At 40.4% G+C, this 17,597-nt stretch overlaps 1 protein-coding gene across 9 annotated transcripts in view; it reads left to right on the plus strand.

Moving 5' to 3' along the window:
- The window catches only part of ARAP2 (ArfGAP with RhoGAP domain, ankyrin repeat and PH domain 2), a 402,332-nt gene that overhangs the window by 85,733 nt on the left and 299,002 nt on the right, over positions 1-17,597 (plus strand). For all 9 annotated transcript variants that reach the window (XM_033947679.1, XM_033947686.1, XM_033947705.1 and 6 more), the window contains one exon: positions 8,755-8,824. In XM_033947679.1, coding sequence (XP_033803570.1) covers positions 8,755-8,824 — 70 coding nt within the window. The remainder of the gene's footprint in view (positions 1-8,754; positions 8,825-17,597) is intronic.

The following is a 17,597-nucleotide window of genomic DNA, read 5'->3' on the forward strand; positions in this document are numbered from 1 at the left end:
GAGGATTTCAGTTTGGGATACACACTGGACCACCAGGGAACAAACAGGTACGCGAGGGAAGGAAGGAGGGAGGGTGGTAATTGTTAATGTTGGCTGTGGCAGGAGATGGGAGGGATCCCTCCTGTCCCGGCCTACTACTAGGTGGAATCTGCTGGCTGGGTTAGAGGGCAGAGGGGAGTACGGGACAATTAAGCCATTGTGACATCACTGATGAGATTGGCTCTTTTTAGGGGGAAGAGGATACAGGGAAGGAAGGTGGGACAGTGTTCAGAGCCTGGCAGGGAGGGGGGACAGTATTCAGAGCCTGGAAGGGAAGGGGGCTTGGTTCACAGCCTGGTAGGGAATGGGATTGAGGGAGGGGGGCTGAGTGCAGAACCTTGCAGGGGAGGGCGTGACGGAGGGGACACTGGGTGCAGATCCTGGCAGGGCATGGCACTTGAATATTAAGCTCCTGCCTTATATTCGAGTTAACCAGTTTTCCTCCTTTGGGGGGAGGAATGGGGGTCTCGGCTTATATTCAGATCGACTTATATTCAAATATATACAGTAACTCGGTGTTAGCCAGTTAGCATGTGCTAATGCAATTGCACTGGCTGGTTAATGATTCCATTCTCTACCCATGACATGCTCCCTGCAAATAAAATAACGCATGGGAAAGGGTATAGTACTCAAAATATAAATAAATTGGAGAAATAAATAATGATAAACAATTCACCGATTAAATAATATATCAAATAAAGTAAATTGGATCTAGTAATATTTGACTAAATAAAATACAATAAAGTTTATATTGAGTGCTCAGTGTGATATCTCATTCAAAACCAGCAGGTTTGTAGAATTAAGATGTATTGTAACTGCATCATTGCACTCACCTGCCTACCAACCCTTCAAAAACTCATTAAATCTGAACTGATCAAGTTGACTCATATAGCATAGAAAAAAGTACTTAGCTTGATCCAGATGAAAATAATCAGCAGATTGAGTCCATTATCTTAGGATACGTCTTCTCAAGATGAAAATTAAGGTATGTATTATCTTCAATTGTAAACAGGAGCTGACATTCGTACAATGAGCTATTCCATTTTCATATGGCTGGTCTTCAAACTATAAAAAAGTGAGTCCCCAAAACAACACAAAATAAACCAAAAAAAACTGCTCGAACTCATTCAACAAAAACCACCATGTGATCAAAGTTCCTCATCGTGAAAGGATAAAATGTCCAACATTTCCTCCACCGATCGTGTTTTACCAAAAATTGCGTCATCAGGAGGAAAGAAAGATAACTAAAAATAAACAAATAAAAATATGTAATAATGCAGTTCTCAAAAAGATTAACCTGTTCAAAAATATCTTATAAATTCAAAATGATGAAATACCTTCGGGTCTCCTAATGGAAGGAACACGTCGCCAAAGAATCTCAAAGTGAAGAGCTGAATCAACGTATTACGTATGGACGTATATACAAACGTAGCATGGTCACATGACATCTACCGTCATGAACACATACCATTATTGTTTATAATAGGAAACAGCTAAATCTCAATCATCTGATGGTCCATTCTATTTCCTTGTTAAGACCATAAGGAATTACTGTTTTCCAAGTGTAAATTAAACGCTGTTCATGATATAAAAGAGTATGAGAGATATCACCCCGTCTGTTGAATTTAAATTGCCTGATTACACAGAACTTAAGATCATTTAAAGAATGGCCAACGGAATGCCAATGGTCAGTTAAAGGAGCTTCTGATTTATTAGTACGAATACTGCTCAGATGTTCCGCTATTCTTAATTTTATAGCCCTTTTAGTTTGACCAATATATATTTTGTTACATGGACAAAATATCCCATAGATTACTTGGGAAGTATTACAATCTGAATAACCTTGTAAATGATATTGTTTATTCATGTTAGGTATCTCAATCTGATCTGTGGTCAAGGAATAACAACAATATTTGCATCTACCACAACAAGTGTGCCCCCTTGGATTCATAACATCTTGATCAATAAGATTATTATTAGTGTAATTATTGAAATATTCACCTAAATTTTTGTTCCTTTTATGTGCAAACATGGGAGCCTCAGAGAAAACTGAATGATAACTTAATATGCTCCAATGTTTATATATAATCTTTTGAATATGAGAAGTTTTGTTAGAGAAAGGTAAAACACAGGTCATTCTTGAATTAATTTGATCTGATTTGTTATTAGGCAACAATAGCCAATCACGATTGGCATTTTTGGCTCTCTTGTGAGCGATTTTAATGCAATGTTCTAGGTATCCTCTGTCATGGAAGCGTTGTCCCATAATTTTTGCTTGAGATTGAAATTCAGCAGAAGAAGAACATAAACGTTTCAACCTCAAAAATTGACTATTAGGGATACTATTTTTAAGTTTTTTAGGATGGAAACTTCTGTAGTGGAGTATTGAATTTCTATCAGTGCTCTTTCTGTAAATAGTTGAATGGAAATGACCCGATGTTAAAGAGATCTGAATATCTAGAAAACTAATATTCGCTCTATCCATATTAGCACTGAACTGGATGTTATGATCACTTTCATTAAGTTGATTTACAAATTGGTTCAATTCTTCTACAGAACCTTTCCATATAAAAATAATATCGTCAATGAATCTTTTCCAAAATAGAATCTTGGAAAAGAATATCGAATTGTATACATATTTGTCTTCAAATTGGGCCATGAATAGACATGCCACGGCAGGAGCTACTGTCGCTCCCATGGCAACACCCTTCCGTTGTAAATAATAAAGAGGAAATGTTGGACATTTTATCCTTTCACGATGAGGAACTTTGATCACATGGTGGTTTTTGTTGAATGAGTTCGAGCAGTTTTTTTTGGTTTATTTTGTGTTGTTTTGGGGACTCACTTTTTTATAGTTTGAAGACCAGCCATATGAAAATGGAATAGCTCATTGTACGAATGTCAGCTCCTGCTTACAATTGAAGATAATACATACCTTAATTTTCATCTTGAGAAGACGTATCCTAAGATAATGGACTCAATCTGCTGATTATTTTCATCTGGATCAAGCTAAGTACTTTTTTCTATGCTATATGAGTCAACTTGATCAGTTCAGATTTAATGAGTTTTTGAAGGGTTGGTAGGCAGGCGAGTTCAATGATGCAGTTACAATACATCTTAATTCTACAAACCTGCTGGTTTTGAATGAGATATCACACTGAGCACTCAATATAAACTTAATTGTATTTTATTTAGTCAAATATTACTAGATCCAATTTACTTTATTTGATATAAAGGGTATAGTACTACATATATGTATGTGTATATAAAAATGAATGAATCCTCATGGTAAGCTGCTTATTTTTGCATAGTACTATGCGCACATACTATATAGTGAGTACTATGCATATTTTATGTAAGACTCGGTGCTCTCTGATCTGTTTGTAAAACATTTACATATTCTTTTGTGTTATGCATTTTTAGGGGCTTGGCCTACTGTTCTAAAATTATCACCTCCTTGATCATTGTTACTTGAATTAAAAATATACTACAAAGTGTGTATGGGACTTTCCAGTTAGTCATCTTACTAAAACTTGTCCTATCACATTTTGATTATATGTGAGTGTACCAGCATGAATATAATTTTCTGTTCTAGTTGTAAGGATTAAAATATGAGGTTAAGCCCAATGAATTACTTTCAGTTTGAAAGTTCAGTATGCTCATGTATACTTTAATTGAAAAGAAAACTGGACTGTGATTCATTCTCTATTTGGAATGACTCTACTTTGAAAAGCAATGTAGAGATTGAGGCAGTACTTATACGATTTATTGGCATTTTAATGGAATCCAAATGTTACTTTGGCTTTTGCAAGTTGACAAGCTATATGATATATTGTCGTCATTTATTGTAAGCTAATTGAACCAAAACCACTATTGTTTAATTAAGTTTTGATAAACTATCACAGTCTGCTAAACTTAAAACTGGGCTGTCATAATGGAAAGGCAAGGAAAATAATATTGTGAAAGAGACATTTGAGAAAAAAAAAAATAATCCCTGTTTTATTAACTGTTTAATAGATCTTAGAATTGAAATTCATACACTGAGAATAACTAATAGGTTGTTGACAATCTTAGAGAAGATAATTGATAGTTCATGTAAAATTGCATAATTTATATGGAGACTATTTCATATATGTGTGCATGTATATAAGTTGAGGTTTGTACATGTACAATCATCAGATTTGGGGCTTATGCAATAAGCTAAATTTAAAACTTAAAATCAATTATGTTTGTTTAAAAGCACTTATCTGGGCAGCATTACCTGCTAATTAGTTAAGTGCCATAGGCTTGGTCTGTTTGTAAATTTTTAGTGGCACTATTGAGCTAGTTATTACTTCAGCTTATACAGTAATATTCTAGTAGATAGTAAATAGATTAAGGAATCTTGGAACTTCAGAGGTGACACTCATAGGACCAGGTTAGGTTGTGAGTGAACTTCCACCATTTCTCTTCACTAGTTCCGTTTGTGTTGTTATTTTTCTCATATTTTTTGTATTTAGTTTTTCAAAGTGCATTAAAGTGCATAAAAAATATAATATTTTCAAAAGATATTGCACAGTTTCCACAGTAGTATATAAATACTTAAAACTTTGAATCCAGAAAAAACTTCCAATCGAGACAAGAGTCATATTCAAATTTGGCTGCTTATGCTACAAAACACTATCCGGCACTGCTCCAACCTATCTCCTGAGCCACTTTTCCCTACAAGACAAACCCTGCCTCTATCGAAGACCTTTACTTTTCACTTCTCTACGCCAAGAGGCTGTCATTTCAAGAGATTCCTGGATCCAACTCTAGCCTTTCAAGCAGAAATCTGGAACAACACCCTAAATGGCTTCCTACTGAACTCTCTGTCATACCACTCATTTAGAAAAGCACTAAAACCCAACCTATTCGACAAATTCCTCTAACAGCCCGAGCCCCAGCTCCAGCCATTTTCCCCTCTTAGCTATTTTCTCCCCATGCCCCACCCCTCTTCCTAAGCTACACGGCCCCCAGCACCTGAAACCCCCAGTTTACATAATCTCCCAAACTCGCTCAATCCCACACCAATCCCAATGCGTATCCTCTTCTTGCTCATTCCCACTCTAATCCAATGATGCATTCAAAGGCGCCTCTCTTTATCCAATGCCGTATCTCTTTTATTGCTATAAGCTCTACTTGTTTGTTCCCTCTCTAATCTAATGCTGTAATATCTATGCCTAACTATTCCCACAGTAAGCTCACTGTACCCTGTTATTATTGTACACTGTCTTGAACTGAAAAGGTATGACAGGATATAAATAAAGCTATTATTATTATTTGCATTTTAGGATCATTATGGTAGTTTGAACCAAAGGATCTATATAATACAGCTTAACAATTACTGTAGCATCCAAGTGGTAGGGTAGGATAGTACCATAATAACTAAAACCAGAAGTGTAGGTGCTCATTTAACTTGGTTTTTTTTTTTCCAGGCAGATTTTACATGCCACATATTGACTAAATCCATGCAGTGGTTTGCTGGTAGTGGTTTTTGGTTTTGACTGAAACTGTCTGTGTGTTTTCTGTGGAAGCTGAAAATTTGTGCTTTGTCCTGTTTGTCTCTCTCTCTTCCTCTACCCCCCCCCCCTCCTCCAGTTGTAGATATTCTATGTGGGCCAAATGATAGCTGTTGATTGTGGAGTCCTGAGGAGCACAACAAGCCTGATATATTTGCCTCTCTCGTATTTCTATTTCCTTCTTTGATATTATTGTGTACCACTTTGATAGCATGGCTTTAGGCAGTTAATCAAATGAATACAATCTTGTAACTTAATATTTTACAATCCTTGGTGGTCTGAGATGTAGTCAGGGCAGGAGTGAGCCTGAATTCTGATCTCAAAATAGCTGCCCTGACTTCTAGAGGCAATCTCATGAGACTGTTACAAGAGGTAAAGGCAGCCATTTTAGGCCGGATTCTGTATAGGATGCCAGTCTTGGCGGCTGCCTAAGAAACGGCAGTGAATTGTGTATTGGCGTCCTATGCAGAATCGTTTCTATCTTAAAGAACAGACGCCTTATCCCTGATTCTCTAACTGGCACCCATGTCATTGAGCAGAGTTTTGGTTCTACCCTGCCCATAGATGCACTGACATGATGATAATTGTACAAATATTCCAGATAAAATATTGTTTTATTAAAATTCAACAGACAGTCCTGTTTCAAGGCATTCATTTGTACAATGGAGGAACATTCCAAGTCAGAGAGTGTAAATGCAACTTCCCTGACATAACGCCCTCAAAATTCTGCTCTGCTAGGTTCACTTAAAGATATCTAATACATGATGACATTTTACTGCCTGCATCTAGTTGGTCATGAATACTTGATACCATATAAGGCGCTTGTATGCGTATTGGGGGAGTGTCCATCCTCCTCACACAAGAATTCCTAAAAGTTACATTTTAATACTAGTTTATCTAATAAAGAAAAGGTACAGAAGAAACCAGGAATAAGTATTACAATATAATATACTTACAGAGGAAAAATTATCCATTCACACAGCTTTAAATCATTTATCTTTAAAAGTTAAACTACTGCTCCCATGTTACTGAGTCATTTAAGAGCATGCATTGAAAATCCTGTGTCTCAGTGAAAGAAAAGGGGAGTGGCTAATCCACTCCCACAAACCCTACATTTTCCTATATGCATCCTCCAGTACAATTTTTAGAGGTAATTATATTTCAATCTGAACCCTTGAATATGAAAGTTCCTACGTTATTAGTTCACTAAAATTTAATTCATCATATATGCATTTTGTATATTCGATTAAAATTTCTAACTTTACCCTGCAAAAAAGGAGAGGGAGCCCTCTCCCCTGGAATGTAAGCTCCGTAGTAAGAAGAAAAGTCCATCTCTGTAGCAACCAGGTCAAAAGCCAATCCTTATCTCTCCTGCAGGTCTCTGGAGACCAGACTGAACACACATTGAAACAATGTGTCTTCATAAAACTAAGCTACAGCCTGTGTGTATCTTCTCTGCTCCTTCAACAAAGCTATCAAATTCATTTCTAGGGTCCTAAGAGAATGCTGTTCTCTCCCTGTTTCCAGTGACCTCAGCACAAAAACACATATTTAGATCAATATATTATCCCCTGTTTGTCTTATCTGGTTTGTGTTCTGGCTTCTCCAATTGTAATTTTATCTAGCCATTTATAACCCCTCCTACTTTGCCCTTGGATAGATCCTTATCTTATAAACAAACCCTGACTAGTAAATCCAGAGCAATGGAAGGAAAATATAATGGCTATTTTATTTTTCATGCTTGCCCATTCCACCACATAGCTGCTCATTTTTTAACAGGCTGCCACTCCCAGGTTCATTTGAGCCAAAGGGCCACATCAGTCATCCAGTGCCGGTTAGAGAATCTCGCTTGTCTAATCACAAAGATAGGTAGCTCAGCTGCCTATCTTTGCCAAGGGATTCCTTGCCATCAGCTGATTGCAGCACAGGAAACCGCGGCTTCAAGGAGTCCTGCCAAATTAGCTGATCAGGGGTGAAAATACCCCTGCTGAAGTCAGCTGAGCTGCTTGTGACAGAGGACTCCCCCAACACCCACCCCTGAGATCGGCAAGAGGGATGCCCACTTTATCCTGCCTAACACCCCCACCCACCCACATCCAAAATCAGCAGGAGGGGTGCCCACTCCAGCCTGCTGCTGGGCCCACTCAATCCTCGGACATCCCCCTCCCCGAGCCCCTAAACACCATATCCCGATACCCGACACTTCAAGCACCCCATCCAACACCCCACTGTGACACCTCCCACTTCTGGACAAAACCTTAGGTGAGCTTAAGTGTCTCTATGTATCTCACTAGACCTGCAACAAACACCTACAGTATAGGCATCCTTAGCCCAAGATTTTTCTAAAAACGTGGATCCTGATTGGCTTCCACCTACAATTGGAACGCCTGTTTGTAGAATCAGCCCATTTGAGAGTAGAGCTCACATGGGCAAGATTGAGTGGAGATTATTCCTGTCTTGTAAAGTAGTCTCGAGTTGGAGAAGGGGATCTACTCTTTGTCTAATGTGTAATGTGATTGTAAGTAATGCATTTATGGTCAAACATAGTAGTTTATATTTTAAAGAGAGTGCTACAGATGCTTTTGATACAGAAGTTTAGCAGGAGTTTGTCAGTAAGGCCCCCTTTTATCAAGCTGTGATAGGGTTTTTTAATGCTGACCACTACGGTAAAAATTCCGACATTCATAGAACCAGCAAAAGGGTGATGTTGTCATATTGAGACCTGCAGCATATCAGTCTTGCTGCCGCATTTTGAAGTAGCTGGATCTGATTAACCAATTTGGTAACAGTTCCTAGATATAAAATATTTCCATGGTCCAAATAGACAAAATTGAGAGCTAAACTATAGTTCTAAAATGATCATGAAAAAAGTAAGAATGCAGTAGATGTACTTAAGTTTGAAGTATGTTTTTCAAACCAAGTTTTTAACCCAAGGCTCCATTGTCAAAGTCTTGCCTTTAGATGCAAAATGACAGTGAGACTTATCCTAAAAGATATTCAATAAGATATATTAATGTATTAAACTTATTGGGGCTAGTTTTAACTGGTAATATTGGTAGTTTTGAATATACCCAGTTAAAGTTAACTGGGTATCTTTATCATTGTTATTGCCACACAATTAAATTTGCTTTTTACTCTATTTCATATATGATTTTTGTTTGTTTTTATTTTACAGAAGCTACATGTTTCAGAAGCGTTGGGTGAAGTTTGATGGGGATAGTTTGTCATACTACAATAATGAAAAGGTGAGCATTAACTAGGAAGGAGCATTTGGAATCCTGCCAAACGTAATAGAAAGGGTTATGTACAGATGTCCATGCTGAAAGATGCTACTCATAAAATTTAAGAATAAATTAGAAATGTGCTTCTTCCTACCTGCCTACTATCACAGTGGAATAAAAATAACAGATTTAAGCTGAAATCCAAGACTTGTGGATAGGTGGGTTATAAATTATTTTAAATAAATAAATAAAATAAAAAGATAATGATTGATTTATTATGTCAAAGAGCAATTTGAAAAGGGGTCACAATCTTTATACAAAATCAATTATCAAAATGCAATGTGAAAACAATATTGCTATAATAAACAGAAACTAAACTAAAACTTAGGGCTCCTTTTATGAAGGTGCACAAAGCGTTTTAGCGCACGCACGGATTAGCGTGCGCTAGCCAAAAATCTACCGCCTGCTCAAAAGGAGGCGGTAGTGGCTAGCGCACGGGGCAATTTAGCGCACACTATTCTGCCCGTTAAGGCCTTAGCGCGGCTTTGTAAAAGGAGCCCTTAGTTTTATAGACCGGGTCATCAACCAAATGGAGTGCAACTCGTTTTACAGTAAGTGGCAACATAATATTTTTAAGAGAACCGAAAATCTAAATTAACAAAAGGGGCTAGTTTTCAAAATGTTTAGCAAACAGGAAAGTCTTCAGAGCTTTCCGGAAGTGAAAGAAGGATCCCAGATTTCTTAGTACAAGCAGTAAGATATTCCATAGCTCAGTCAATTTGAAAACGAAAGAGTAACTGAATCTCCTGGTAGATCTATTATTACCCCTAAGGGAAGGAAATAAAAGTTTTAGGGCTCCTTTTACAAAGGTGCGCTAGGGCCTTAACGCGCGGAATAGCGTGTGCTAAATTGCCGCGTGCGCTAGCCGCTACCGCCTCCTTTTAAGCAGAAGGTAATAATTTTGCTAGCGCGCGGTAATTTTGTGTATGCGCTAAAACCGCTAGCGCACCTTAGTAAAAGGAGCCCTTAGTTTTTGAGAACTTCTTGCAATATAAGATCCATGGATATTCCAATCTAAAGGAACCAGAGTAGTGAAAATGCAAAATAGGATCTTGAAAGCAATGCAGATACAGTGGTGCCTTGCATAACGGACGCCTCGCACAGCGAACGCTGCGCACAACGAACTTTATGTCTTGATCCGTACAACGAACTTCGTTTCACACAACGAAGTCGCCCGAGCTGCATCCTTCCGCGCAGGCACTGCGCTTAACTGCCCTCTCTCCGCCTGGTTCCCTCTTGCCCCCCCGACTCCCCGACACGATCGGGGCAAAAAGGAGCCCAAGCCCTCTTGCCCCGCCGATTCCCCAACTCCCCACACAATATCGGGCCAGGAGGGAGCCCAAGTCCTCCTGGCCACGGCGACCCCCTAACCCCACCCTGCACTACATTACGGGCAGGAGGGATCCCAGGCCCTCCTGCCCTCGACGCAAACCCCCCCTCCCCCCAACGACCGCCCCCCCCCAAGAACCTCCGACCGCCCCCCCAGCCGACCCGCGACCCCCTGGCCGACCCCCACGACACCCCCAACCCCCTTCCCCGTACCTTTCTGTAGTTGGCCGGACAGACGGGAGCCAAACCCGCCTGTCCGGCAGGCAGCCAACGACGGAATGAGGCCGGATTGGCCCATCCGTCCCAAAGCTCCGCCTACTGGTGGGGCCTAAGGCGCCTGGGCCAATCAGAATAGGCCCGGGAGCCTTAGGTCCCTCCTGGGGGCGGGGCCTGAGGCACATGGGCCCAACCCGACCATGTGCCTCAGGCCCTGCCCCCAGGAGGGACCTAAGGCTCCCGGGCCTATTCTGATTGGCCCAGGCGCCTTAGGCCCCACCAGTAGGCGGAGCTTTGGGACGGATGGGCCAATCCGGCCTCATTCCGTCGATGGCTGCCTGCCGGACAGGCGGGTTTGGCTCCCGTCTGTCCGGCCAACTACAGAAAGGTACGGGGAAGGGGGTTGGGGGTGTCGTGGGGGTCGGCCAGGGGGGTCGCGGGTCGGCTGGGGGGCGGTCGGAGGTTTCTTGGGGGGGGGCGGTCGTTGGGGGGAGGGGGGGTTTGCGTCGAGGGCAGGAGGGCCTGGGATCCCTCCTGCCCGTAATGTAGTGCAGGGTGGGGTTAGGGGGTCGCCGTGGCCAGGAGGACTTGGGCTCCCTCCTGGCCCGATATTGTCGGGGAGTTGGGGAATCGGCGGGGCAAGAGGGCTTGGGCTCCCTTTTGCCCCGATCGTGTCGGGGAGTCGGGGGGGCAAGAGGGCTTGAGCTCCCTTTTGCCCCGATCGTGTCGGGGAGTCGGGGGGGCAAGAGGGCTTGAGCTCCCTCTTGCCCCGATCGTGTCGGGGAGTCGGGGGGCAAGAGGGCTTGAGCTCCCTCTTGCCCCGATCGTTGTCGGGGAGTCGGGGGGGCAAGAGGGCTTGAGCTCCCTCTTGCCCCGATCGTGTCGGGGAGTCGGGGGGGGCAAGAGGGCTTGAGCTCCCTCTTGCCCCGATCGTGTGGGGGAGTCGGGGGGGGGCAAGAGGGCTTGAGCTCCCTCTTGCCCCGATCGTGTCGGGGAGTCGGGGGGGCAAGAGGGCTTGAGCTCCCTCTTGCCCCGATCGTGTCGGGGGTGCCAGGGACCACACGGAGTCACCCACCGTACCACCCGATTCGGGTAAGCGCAGGTATCGGTGGGTGGCTTATTTGCGGGGGGGTGCCTTATTTTACATTTTTTTCTAAAAAGGGGGGGCTGTCTTATTTGATGGCCCTGCCTTATCATCGGGGAAACACGGTAGAAAAAAAAAAAAAATGAACAGTTAAGTCCCAGTTTTTGCCGCTGAGACTCTGCCCTCTCACTGTAAAATTAGACTCTACTTAGTCTGTCTTTAAATTTAAAAAATGTGTGTTGTTTTTAAAAAACAATTATGTTTTTAGATGTATCTAAATAAAAATAATAACCAAAAATTTATCTTTTTTTATGTCATCTTAGCATATTTTATGCTACAGAACGAATTATTTTTTTTAACATGTATTGTTATGGGAAAACGCGTTTCACATAACGAACTTTTCGCATAACAAACTTGCTCCTGGAACGAATTAAGTTCGTTGTGTGAGGCACCACTGTACATTTAAAATGAATTCTGAGATGCACAGGAAGCCATTGTAATTCCTTAAGCAAAGGACCACAAGGTCAAATTTAGTTTTACCAAAGATAAGCTGAAACCACCCAATAGTTTATAAATATTACTCAAGGTAGCCTCAAAGGCTCAAGAAGCATAGAAGACAGCCTTAGCTGCCCAAGAAAACTATGCTATACCAGAGCACAGAGTCATATCATTGGGTGATATTACCAGAAAAAAAAAGAACACTTAAAAACAGAAATATCTCATCAGAGTGCTCCAAACAAACTAGTAATATATAAATATCATACAAAGAAGTGTTCTTGCAGCAGAAAAAATGGACAGAGTGTGGAAAATGTTCTCAAAATAGAAAAAGAAAGCCAAGAGCCACTTGTTTTGCGGGCGTTGCCTTCTGCATCAGGAGCAGGGACTGTTTATTATATCAATATTGTTTTCACATTGTGTTTTGATAATTGATATATTATGTCATCAGTTTGGAATGATACCAGACCATTGTTCAAGCACTCCTAATTACCTGAAAAAGGAAGTTTAGTAGGAACAAGAGCTGGTGTTTTAACACATTTACAGTATTTTCATGATAAACACATTGGGCTCCTTTTACTAAGGTGCGCTAGGGCTTTACCACACAGAATAACGCGCGCTAGACCTTAATGCCAGCATTGAGCTGGCATTAGTTCTAGAAGCGTAGCGTGTCTTGTAGCGCGTGGTAATTTCCTGCGTGCATTAAAAACACTAGCGCACCTTAGTAAAAGGAGCCCATTGTCTTTCCCCAACTTCTTTACTAGCTTTTTATTTTATTATTTTAACTTCACAGTTCCTTCCTACTCATTTTTATTCTTCCAGCTCAATCAGGACTAGGGATGTTATCTTAAATCATCGGCCTTCATTCACAAAACCTTCTGGGTATTTTCACTATCGTATGTTCCCTTCTCCTCAACCTGTTCAGTCTGTACAGGATGAGGGCAATGAACCAGGACACTCTCTCTCTTGGTCCTGCAATCATGGGTTCTGAATCCTTGCCACTATGTATAACTTTTAAGTGGCAATCATGATGAGCTCTCTTGCTGCACCTGGACGATGTTTCTGCAGCATCTCTTGCCATGTCTGAGAGAATAAAAAAGAGAAGACCCAATTGAGAAACAAAATCAAGAACCATTCTCTCGGTAATATACAACACTTGCTAGTTGAGGAATTGGTCTGGCACATGTTCTTTTTCCGGTTTTTTTTAAACTTTTAAAATTTATATTGATATAAATATACATAGATATCTATATATCTCCTTCTAAACTGAGCAGGAGTCCTCCATCTACATTCCTGCCAGAGGGGAGTGTTGCTTCAGTATCATATTTTCAGTAGTGAGAGCAGGTAACCTCTGCAGGACTCCAAAGAACTGACTTGTCTTTAGTGATTGAAAACACAGTATTGAAGCACCATCCCATCCCAGTGGCGGATATGGTTGGAGAACATTGATATCTGTCTGGTTAATAAGTGATTTAACCAGCAAGAACTGGTTGTTAACCTGTTAAATTGTTTATAGTTTATTATACTTGATATACTGCATGTAAGACCAAGCTCATTCAGCAGCCCTGTTTGTGACGTCAGACGCCGTGGATGTTTGAACTCAGCAGTGGGAAGGAGAGAATCCATCTAATTATATTCCCCCTTTGAGATCTACAACCTGTGAGCTGGGTCTGTTGCTTTGAGCATGTATGGGAGCAAGCTCTGCCCTGTTTGTGACATCAGACACCATGGATGTTTATTTGAGACACCTAATGGCGCGTCACCGTTCAGCACATTGTCTAAGGCATGTGATAAAGGAGCGCACGTGTTTGAGAAGCGATTTAAGACAGCCATTTGATGGTATAACAAGTTTGATTTGTTGGATTTTATATAGGTTATTGTTTGAGTTTGGTTGTTTTTATTATGGGGTATATTCCAGTTGTATTGGGGAGAGGGCAATATGGAGAGCTGGCTAATATGCCAACCTGTAAATGTTTGTCTCTGGGGAGAGCGACTGCTTTAAAAGAGATAACTTTAGATGGAGATAAGGACCTCTCAGAGCCATTTTTACATATTGGACTATAAATGTGGCATAGATCAGATATGATTTGGGGGCTGGTTATTTCTCATTGCTTTAAAAAAAATACAAAACTTGTTTTCTCCTAATATAGATTACAGATAACTTTGGTTTCCATTCTGTGTTATAGACTCACTTGAGCTACTGTTTGGTGGCCCATAGTGTTAGAAATTCAGATTTCTACACTTATCTTCTCTTCCACCCTCAGTTACACTCACTCATCCCTAGGTTTGCTCTTCTTGTATAGTAAACCCACCATATAGAAGTGATTTTGCTGATTCCTATCAATCATGAAGGACCCCACAGTACTCATCACCTGTTAAAGTTCACTTCAACCAATCTCCAGGGCTTTAAATCGGTGTAATAATTGTGGCTCATTTGTCTTAAGGGCAGCTATTTGGTCATTTGTGGTTTGCCCCATCTGGCTCCAGTTATCTTCTATGAGAGAGAAGATCAATCGACAGGACTTAGATACAATTAAAGGATCTTCTAAAACTCTGCTGCCTGTAGCCAACTTACTACCACTGGTACGGAGGAGGAAAGAACTCTGGGGAAAAAATGGATAACTTTAGGCTCTGGCAGATTAGGACCAGTAACACAAAGGCATCCTCCTTGCCAGCTACTGCCCCTACATAATTCTTAAGCTGTATTGCAGCATTCTGATGCACAGAAAATTGACTCTGAATTACGTATGCAAATAAAAGTATGTTAATCAAAATAAGAGATACCCACAAAGCACTGACAAAGCAGCAAATTGCAACCCTCCCCCACAAAAATCCCCAAACAAACAAACTTCTTACTATTAGGGGAATCCATTATCAGAGGCATTAATTTAGGGATCCTCTGTCCACAGAGACACTAACTGTATACTGACTCTAATCAAAGAAGAAAATAAAGACTCTAAAACTGACATTGCAATCCACTTGGGGACAAGTGATCTGGCCAATAGTCATGTGCTTGAAGCACAGAAAGCCATCCAGAAACTGGGGGAAAGTCTGAAATCTTTGGTATAGACAGTAGCCTTTTCTCAAGTACTCCCTAGGTTAAGGGAGAGGAAAGGCTTCATAATATAAGTTCAATAACTGGCTCAAAGTCTGGTGTCAAGGTTTTAGATACATAGGTAGATGGGGAAATATATGGAAAAATAAAAGGCTATATTGTAAGGATGGCCTACATCTCTCTATGGTGGGAAGGAGGTTACTTGCTGAGAAATTCAAACAGTTTGTTACTAGGTGTTTACAGTATGGGGGTGACAAAGGGAAGTGGGTAGAATCAAGAAGTCACCACCAGAAAATGCAACTGCAGTGGGAAAGCTAATGCTAACACCATCATCAACAAAGGGGAAGGGGAGAGTTAGCAAAATACTATACAGAAGATACCAGTAAAGTGTTTCTGGAAAAGCAATGAGCACAAATGCTCATAATTTAGCTAATAAAGGTCAGGACCTGCAAGCCTTGATGTTAGAAGCTGAATTAGTTATTGTTCTTGCAGAGAAATGGTTCAATGATTACTGTGAATGGGATGTAACCATACCAGCTATAATCTTTTTAGAAAGGGCAGCGTAGCCAATGCTGGACAGACTTCTACGGTCTCTGTCATATGGGACAGACTTTTGTCCCATATGTGACAAAAAAGGATCAAGAGCAATTAGTATTTTATGCCACATTCAAATCACCTGAGTACAGGTCTTACTTATCTGGGGGGGGTGGGAGGGGAGGGAGAATCTTATACAGAAAGTTAGTAAGTAAAATGAGTAATTACTGGTTTATTGCCTTGAGATTGAATGTGACTGTTGGGCAGACTGGATGGACAGGTCTTTATCTGCTGTCATTTACTGTTACTATGAGTTAGAAAATGATTAATTTAAAGAAAGTTGCATGTGAGCTTAGAAAGGTGCTTGAATATTATCTCAGGTAGGATAGGAGTGGATAAACATGTCCTGCTATAGTATGTATATGTAGCTGGTACCATACCTTGTATGTGTGTGACTAGCAAACTAGTTACTACTTCCATTAAAGGCCTGGTTAAAGAGCCAAGCTTTCACCTGCTTCCTGCAGTAGACATAGTCTTGTGTTAATAAAGCTTTTCAGGGAGTATATTCCAAAATATGGGACCTATACTCTTTCTATCAAATTTAAGATGATAGTGCCCAAGAATGCCATAAAAATTACCCCCCCCCTTTTTTTTTTACAAAATCATAGCATGGTTTATAGTACCGACTATGGCGATATTAACTTCAACACTCCTATGAGCATCTGAGCTGTTACTGCTGCTTCCAGCGTTAAAAACTGTGTTACAGTTTTGTAAAAGGGGGGCGAGGGGTCATTTACAAAATGTTAAAGTTAATGTATTTTGAAGGAAGAATAATAACTCAAAGTATCTGTAATCGCCAAGTTTACATTTAGGTTTTCATAATACCAGACTAATTGATTTTCTTGGCCATATAAGAGCTCATGCTGCAATAATGTAGTTCTTACATTGTGAGTAGGAGTCACATCTATAAACATTAATGGAATTGCTTATATAATTATATTGAGTTCTTAAAGGTAGGAATGAAATACAGTATATGTGGTTAGCTCTTTTCAACAGTCAGTCATGTATAAGCCTGAGAATTTAAACATACTTCTTTAAGAAAATTTTTTTTTTGTATATCTTTATTAATTTTTCAGTCTAAAACCAGTGCATAAAGGAATACATACATCATTTGAAAAACAGCACTTACATCAATCAATAAATATATGAGAAACCATTTTCACCCTCCTCCCACCCACCCTAATTCCAATATATTCAATAAATCATACAACGGTACATACATGTAATTAATTAATAAACAAATCAAAATATATCCCTCTCCCTCCCACCCACCCCCTTCCCTGGATGTGCAAATCAAACTGGAAATAAAGGAATAAACTATTTAATTAAGATTGATAAAATTGGTCAATGGACCCCCATGTCAGTTTAAACAACTTATTATTACCCATTAGTTCAGAATTCATTTTCTTGTATTTATAACACAAGCATAATGAATTCCACCAAAAAGTAAAATTTAATCTGTCAAAATTCTTCCAATTTTTAGTAACCATTGTCATGGTTAAAGAGCATACTTCTTTAAGAAAATTAACATCTCTACAAAACTGTAGCAGTTTTTAGTGCTGGCCGTGGCGGTAACAGCTCCGACGCTCATAGGAATTCTATGAGCGTTGGAGCTGTTACCGCCGCAGCTGGTAGTAAAACTGTGCTATGGTTTTTTAAAGGGGGGGGAGGTAAAAGCCTAAGGTTTTCAAAATTCTGTGCCTATTGCACATCATAAGTTGTAAACTTTCAGGAGAGATGTAACCGAAAAAGGCATAATAATCCCCAAATATTTTCTGTACTACGAGTCTGCTTGAATTAACATCAGATCTCAATCTGTATACTTTGGAGGAAAGGCGGAAGAGGGGAGATATGATAGAGACGTTTAAATACCTACATAATGTAAATGCGCATGAGTCGAGTCTCTTTCATTTGAAAGGAAACTCTGCAATGAGAGGGCATAGAATGAAGTTAAGAGGTGATAG

The sequence above is a fragment of the Geotrypetes seraphini genome, chromosome 1, assembly GCF_902459505.1.
Source record: "Geotrypetes seraphini chromosome 1, aGeoSer1.1, whole genome shotgun sequence".
NCBI lineage: Eukaryota > Metazoa > Chordata > Amphibia > Gymnophiona > Dermophiidae > Geotrypetes > Geotrypetes seraphini.